General features: G+C 40.3%; 2 protein-coding genes across 3 annotated transcripts in view; one reads left to right on the forward strand and one right to left on the reverse strand.

Moving 5' to 3' along the window:
* Positions 1-8,075, reverse strand: part of LOC145242583 (uncharacterized) — a 38,147-nt gene that overhangs the window by 21,478 nt on the left and 8,594 nt on the right. The gene's annotated exons all lie outside the window — the stretch shown is intronic.
* On the forward strand, positions 5,444-5,899 carry LOC145242863 (uncharacterized). The gene has a single exon (XM_080105978.1). It carries the CDS (start codon positions 5,444-5,446, stop codon positions 5,897-5,899), a length of 456 nt encoding a protein of 151 aa, XP_079962104.1.

Consider the following 8,075-nt stretch of genomic DNA (forward strand, 5'->3'; position numbering starts at 1 on the left):
TGGCACCCTTTTCGATGCTTGTCTGTAGGCTTAGCAGAAGGTTGAAGTTTTTCCCAATTTTTCCATAATTTTGTGTTTCTCCATTACTACTCTTCACCGAGTCCAAGTGGGCACACTGAGGTCCATATACTTCCTTCAAAGATGCAAAGAGCACTATGGAGTCATTTCGGTCTGCAAGATTCTGGATTTCAGTCACCTTTTTGGTCCACCAGTCGTTTTTTTATGTCACAGTTTCGTTTGGAGTTCAGATTATATGCTCTTGTTTTGGTTTCTTATTGTTACATCTGCTAGTTAGTGGCTCGTGAAACAGCAAATTCTTTTCACTAATAAGTTCCATAATTTCTTCACCAAATTCATCAAATCAATCTGCGTGCTTCCTACTAAGATTTCCGAGGACGTCCAATGCAGCGCTATAGACTGCATTCTTCAAAGTTTCCCCACTGTTCTTCATTAATATCAGTCGATACCATTGGGAGATTTCAATTTTTCTATATTCAATTTCTTGGGGAAGGGGAGGAGTAACCCTTTTTTCTTCATAGGAGGAGTTTTCAGTTTGATGTTACATTTAGCATGGATCATAAAAAGACAGGTACAGCACTCAGCTCCTTTCATAGTTTTGGTGGTGTGGAAGTCCTTCAAATCAAACCTAGTAATGATGCCATCTGATAGAGTAAGCTACTTAGATCTTGGAAGTTTTCAGTAGTACCACTTTTCTGGGATGTTGAAGAACATGTTTGTGATTATCAGCTAGTGTTCGGAGCACTTCATGCAGAGCATTTCGCCATTTAAGTTCATTTTCCCTCTTCTAAACTTCCCCAATGTTTGAGGCCACGTTTGTGCTCTTTTCCTATACTTGCATTGAAGTCTCCTAGCAAGAGGAGTTTCTCAGCAGCAGAAATCGTGAATGACAGAATAGCTCTTTGGCTTCATTGTTGTTGGTCATTGTTGGTGCATTGGCCGAGATCAGGTTCAGGTATCTTCTTTGACTTATGTGAATCCTTAATTATATCAGACGGTCATTCTTTCCTGTTGGCAGTGATTCAAGTTCTTTAAAAAGTTGATTCGATAATGCACTTGCAACTCCTGCTTCTTCTTGCTCACTACAAAGGTTTTCCAGACCAGTAGAACATGTACGAGTTTTCTTTGAGTTGCTCCTGGTCAGAGAGACAAGTTTCTTGCAATGCTGCTATGTCAACCATGTAATGTTCCAGCTTATATGGTATGAGAGCTGTTCTTCTTTTGGGTCATTCTTCATTATCTAAAACGTTTTTGACATTCTATGATGCCAGGATAAGATTAATGACTGGTTTCTTTGTTTTCCTACCACTTTTGTGGATTTCTGCTGACCACAGCTTACCAACCAGGAGCTTGTGAACGAGCATTTGTTTGTCCACCTTTTCTAGGATCCTCCCTGGCTTGGAGCTAACAGTGCATCTCTGAATAGAGCTGCTTGGTCATCGGAGCAGCTGCCTTGCAATGCTGTCATTCTTCAGCATGAGGATGACCAACATATCCCGAGTGCCGATACAGCTTAACTTTATCGCCACCGGACTTTCCAACTCTCTTGGGAAATTGTAGAAACAAGCAGCTTGCTCAGTAGTGCCAACACCTTCTCTATTGGAAACAAAAGTGCAGAGGCAAGGACGAATCAAGACACTACACACACGTAACCAATCACAACCAATGGCTAGATTGAACCTGCATCAGATTCCACAACATCCTTTAACTGTATTGGCACTGCGGTGCTGGTTCGTCCGCTGACTAACCATTGAGATTTGCATCCTCTTCCACTACAGTACACTGTTGGTCAGACTGTGGCAAGTACTGATAGTGGAATGTCAATCCACCATTCAAATTAGTGACCCAGAGGAGGGAGGCTTGTGGGTGCTACACCTTATCCAAGGGTGACCCAGCACAGCAATGATTAAGGGGTAGTGACAATCACCCCAGAAAACAGCTATTCTTATACTGAATGTAGTTTATAATCATACCCAGGACGATGGATGTGTAATTAGTAGGGCTATGACAAGAGAATATTTTTTTCATTATTTTGACTCTTGTATATATATCAGTTAATATCTTATGTTTTTAGATAGAGTGATGTGGTTCTTGATTGTCTAACTGTGTCGGATATATACTCGATAGTCAAAACAATGATAAGAATATTCTCTTGTCATAGCTCTAGTAATTAGTTTTAATGACAGGTTTAGATCTGGTAATGCCAGAAGATAAAATTTGGACAGTATAAGGAGATGTGTGCAGAATAGAAGACTTTGTTGGTATAATCACATTAAAAGAACGGATGAGAGTTCTTGGGTTAGTAAATGTAGAACAGTTGAGGTAACAGGTTCAGTTCACAGGGGAAGGCCAAGGAAAACATGAAAAGAGGTGATAAAGATGAGCCTGAGAGAAAGAGGGATAAATACAGGCCTGACCGAAGATAGGTTAGTTTGGAAATCAATTTCTTAAAGCTGTCCAACACATGCCAGTATGTAAAATAGATGTTAAACCAAATATGTTGTTGATCATGAGGAGGACGACATATATTGACTATCAATACCTGGTAGATTTCTAATTTTTTAAATTTTTAATTAAGGCTTAAAATTTGACTGAAAACCAAGCAAAAATCGGGGATTTTATTGGTTCATATATTTTCTTTTTGTACCTAAAACTACATGAAACTTTTGTTTACTTTTAGGCACAGATAGAGAATAACAAAAATAACTGATAGTGGTTGCTAGACGAGTATTTGCCATAAAGAGGAGGCCATAGATTGAAGCTCAGCCGAGCAACTGCAAAAAAAAAAAAAAAAAAAGTAATGATAAAGCAGAAATAGACATGCTCTCCTTTTTTTCCATGAATACTTGTACATTTTATCAGATTAATTAATCTCTAAACATAGCTTAGACACACACACACACACACACACACACACACGTAACAAAGCCACGGATATGTATGCAAATGACCAAGCCATAGTGCAAGCATGACGTCACCATGGGATTGAAGGAAGCTAAGGGAAAAGAATAGTCGAGAAGAAAAAAAACATATCTCGATGCAGGAGGAGAAAAGACGTGGTGACACAGCAGAGTTTTTTTTTAACCATGTGGCAGACGACAGGAACTTTTAAACAATATGGAAGACTTATTTATCCTCCGAACTTCTCACAAGATTCTCAGACGACCGTGTACAGTGGAATAAAATTAAATGTATAACAGCTGGTTATAAGTGCAGATTCAGATACTGTTAATTGATCCCAAGTAGAAAAGTCGGAATATGACTATATTGTCGCTGGCTTGGGAAATACATGTCAGGCAGCTTGGAGTGGAAATGACTGGTACTAAACGCCTTTTCTTTCAATTTCTTTCTTTGTCTCTTTGCAAACCTTTTCTACACAATGATGGGTTCATGTTAACATGTAAATATCACATTACACACACAACACATATTTCTGTTTATTCATCTGTTATGCTTTTTAACTATCTTTTCTATTCAACCCCTTATTGCATTTTTATTTTTATATGGAAACTGCACTAACCCTATAAGGGTTTAACCAGCTTCCTCCAAAGGAAGAAAGTTTCAGGAGAAAGTCACAAGCAGTCCCCAGTCACACATATATCCCTGTTAGGAGAAATGACAATGTCCTCCTACATATAGTGCCTGGAAATCCCAAATTGGTCACCCATCTGCTACTGACCAGGCTCAACATTGCTTAACTTCGATGATCTAACGAGAACCGGTGTGTCAACATGATTACGCCGTATACTTGTCATTAATTAATACTATATCAATATGCAGATCAAATTTAATTAATACTATATCAATATGCAGATCAAATTTAATTAATACTATATCAATATGCAGATCAAATTTAATTAATACTATATCAATATGCAGATCAAATTTCATGAAATATTTCCCCCAAGAGTTCCCAAAATGTTAATCTTAATTCCACAGCAGAATTGTAGATGGCCTCACGAATGTGTCCCCATCTCTCTTCCACTGGATTGGTTGGACAGTCTTTTAAGGCTTCCTGGAGTGAATCTGCAAAGCGCGCGCATGCATTGGGAAAAGAGGTGAAGGCTATATTTATGCGGAGTAGTCTTTTTTGCTTGCCGTTGTGGAATTTCTAAGGTTTGATACAGACTTTAGCTGCAACTAGCGTGTGGTCAATATCACAGTCTGCACTGTGGTAGCTGCAAATATTCCGGACACAATTTAGTGAGTTCCTTCTGGTAATCGAGTTGGTGCTAATGGCGGAACCGGGAGTGCTGCCAAGACACCCTGTGATATGGCTTTGTTTAGAAGAATGTGTATGGACACCTTTGTTAAGCAGAAGAAGAAGAATCCAGGCTAGTTTGAAGCAGGGATCACTGAACTAGAGCCAGTTATCTCAGCTAAATGCTTTGCGCTGCTCGAGTATAAAAGAGACCCTTCCGAGAAGACACTCGCTGCACTACTCAGGAAGGCCAAAAGCGATGCCCAGAAGGCTGCCAGAGGCTACGCCAACGAATACTGGTGGAACCTATGTAGCAGCATCCAACTTTCTGCCGACTGCGGAAACGTTCACGGGATGTATGCGGGACTAAAGGTGGCCTTCGGCCCAAGTATAGTTAAGACTGCACCACTGAAGTCAAAATCAGGCAACATCATCACAAACTGCGGAAAGCAAATGGAGAGATGGGCTGAATACTATAAGCATGAGAATATCGTCACTAATGCAGCAATTAAAGGCATCCCACCTCTGCCAGCCATAGATGAGCTGGATAATTCCCCCTCTCCTGACGAACTCGCTGAAGCCATTGACACCCTTGCTAGTGGTAAAGCTCCAGGTGGTGATGGCATTCCACCTGAAATCATCAAAGCCAGCAAAAATACAGTTCTCCTTGATCATCTCTATCAACTTCTGCTCCAGTGCTGAGAAGAGGGTTCGGTTCCGCAAGACATGCGTGACACAACATCACAACGCTTTACAAAAATAAAGGTGATCGCGGTGATTGTAATAATTACTGCAGCATCTCTCTGCTCAGCATTGATGGAAAGGTTTTCGCTCATGTTGTATTAAAAAGACTCCAGTCACTTGTAAAGAGAGTTTACCCAGAGGTGCAATGCGGTTTTACAGCAGAAAGGTCAACTGTTGACATGGTATTCTCCTTACGACTACAAGAGAAGTGTCGAGAGCAGAGGAAACCACGGTACCTCGCTTTTATTTATCTCAGAAAGGCATTTGACCTCTTTAGCAGGAGCGGCCTCTTCGTTCTACTACAAAAATTAGGATGTGCCCCCCCTCCCCCCGTGTTCTTGCCCCAACTCTTTTTGGCATATTTTCTCACTTCTGCTACTATACGCTTTTCATGAAACTGAAGTTGGCGTCTATATTCGCACAAGAGGAGATGGAAGCCTTTTCAATCTGGCCCGTCTATGTGCCAAAACTAAAGTATGCATGGCCCTCATCAGGGAAATGCTGTTCGCAGATGATGCAGCATTCGCGGCCCATTCTGAGAAAGCCCTCCAGCAACTCATTGAGCACCTCACTCATGCTTGCAATGAGTTCGGTCTGACAATAAGCCTCAAGAAAACAAATATCATCGCTCAAGATGTCAGCAACGTCCCCTGCATAACCATTGGCAATCACACACTGGAGGTGATGAACGGCTTCACTTATCTAGGCTTCTTTATTTCCAACAAGCTCTCACTGGACGCTGAGTTAAACAGCAACAGCTATCGTCCGCCTAACCAAGAGAGCGTGGAGCAACAAGAGGCTACCATAAACACAAAGATGAGGATATATCTAGCCTGTGTCCTCAGCATCTTAATCTGCTGCAGTGAGACATGGACCCTCTACAAGCATCAAGAGCACAGACTAAATGCCTTCCATCTGCGCAAAGAAAGATCTTAGGCATTACATGGCAGGATCGCATTTCGAACAAAGACGTTCTTGCCAAAGCAAATCTTGTAAGCATGTTTGCCCTCCTCTCCCAGTGACGTCTGTGCTGGCTAGGGCACGTCATTCGCATGCAGGATGGTCGAATATCCCCAAAGACATCCTGTATGGCGAACTCTTAGCCGGCAGCAGACCAACCGGTAGACCATTCCTCAGATTTAAGGATGTGTACAAAAGGGACTTAAAACCTGACAACATCAACTCTGTTGACCTCGAATGCTATGCTGCAGACCATGACCCCTGGAGAGTCAAAGTCAAGAAATGTGTCTGAGTGAGGAGAGAAGAGATGAACAGTGGGAGGAGAAGAGAGGCAGACGCAAAAGGACAGCATCAGCAGAGCATGACAGAGGGTATCCCTGCGAGAAGTGCAATAGAATCTGCCGCCCTCGTATCGGTCTGTTAAGTCACAGCAACAGTTGCCACCACTCATGGCGACCTTCAGGCGTGATTCGTTATTGTACGGAAGGATGCCAACAATCTTAATTCAAGTTCAATGTAAACAAATTCTTGTCAAGCCATCCTCAATGTAAGAATCCAATTCTTCCCAGTTTCAACCGTTGTCTCCAATCCTTAAGGTGTTATCTCACTGTCCACCTAACAAGCTCGTTAACCCTTATTCTCAAATAACTTTTAAACTTTGATCAGCAGTGACTTGTTAGTACAAAAATAAACTATTTTAAGTTACAAAAAAAAAAAAAAAAAAAAAAAAAATGTGCATAATTATACTAGACTAGCAGTTCAGCCCGGCTTTGCTCGAGCCCTTTGTACTGTTCATAACTTTATGTGCATATGTGTATATATATTAAAAGGTTTGACTCATGTCTAGGTAACCTACATCTAAAATTTCACGTGTTTAGACCCAAAATTAGCGGATGAGTTTGGTAGAATCTGCAAAGGTCAACTCTTTCAACTTTGACCTCTTGCCAGCCAAACTTTCGCCCAAAAACTGATTAAAAAGCTTGCTGCATGTCTGAATACCCTTCATGAAAAATTTCAAATGTTTAGATCTAAAATTGGCTAAATAGTTTGAACTGTGACTTCCTTGGCAGCCAAATTTTCACCCAAATACTTATTAAAAAGCTTGCCCTATGTCTGAATACACTTTATGTAAAATTTTAAATGTTTAGACCAAAAATTGTTTGAGTAATTTGGTAGAGACCGCAGAGGTCGAATTTAAAAAAACTTTGACCACAATTTTAACCTCTTAACATTTATTGTTTTTAGCTCAAATCAAATTAAAAAGTTTGATCCATGTCCAAGTAACCTACATCTAAAATTTCAAGCGGTTAGACCCAAAATTGGGGGAGGAGTTTGGTAGAGTTTTCAAAGGTCAAATCGTTGAACTTTGACCCCTTGACAGTCAAATTTCTGGCCAAAAACTGATTAAAAAGATTTTCCCAAATCTCAATACCCCTTTATGTCAAATCTCGAGTCTGTAGACTGAAAATTGACAGAGTAGTTTGGTAGGAAAATGTACACACACAGACAATTTCACTTTTATAGATATACTAGCATTTCGGCCTGGCGTTGCCCGGGTGTTTGGAGTTGCATGCTGAGCAAAAAATAAAAAAAAGTCAATATTTTTATTTTCAACCCCTATTATGACCCTTAAGATTTATTGTTTTGGGCTCAAATCAAGTTATTAAGTTAGATCCATGTCCAAGGAACCTATATTTAAAATTTCAAGTGTTTAGACACCAAATTGTTGGAGGAGTTTGGTAGAGTTCTCAAAAGGTCAAATCGTTGAAGTTTGACCCCTTAACAGCTAAATTTCTGTCCAAAAACCGATCATATAGATTTTCCCAAATCTCAGTACGCTGTATATCAAATTTCGAGTCTGTAGACTAAAAATTTACAGATTTATTGCGTAGGGAAATGTACACAGACACACAGACAGACGGACACGTTCACTTTTATAGATAGATTACATTAATACAGAGGAAATGAAAACTGATCATCAGTTCATTTCTGAATGTTATGCGTTAACCCACCATCAATGTAGATAAACCTGACCAATCTGACTTGCAGCAGAATTCCACTTCTACACAGTAGAGATCCTTTACATGCTGGAAAACTTTCTAATCGATTCCCTTCCTCCCCAACCGCTCAAACATGCAGAAATTTAAATGTA

This window comes from Euprymna scolopes, chromosome 21 (assembly GCF_053919585.1).
Source record: "Euprymna scolopes isolate OS-2025 chromosome 21, ASM5391958v1, whole genome shotgun sequence".
NCBI lineage: Eukaryota > Metazoa > Mollusca > Cephalopoda > Sepiida > Sepiolidae > Euprymna > Euprymna scolopes.

Excerpts from the sequence above, each read along its gene's own strand:
- LOC145242863 (XM_080105978.1), top strand. The coding sequence starts at position 5,444 with ATGGCCCTCATCAGGGAAATGCTGTTCGCAGATGATGCAGCATTCGCG.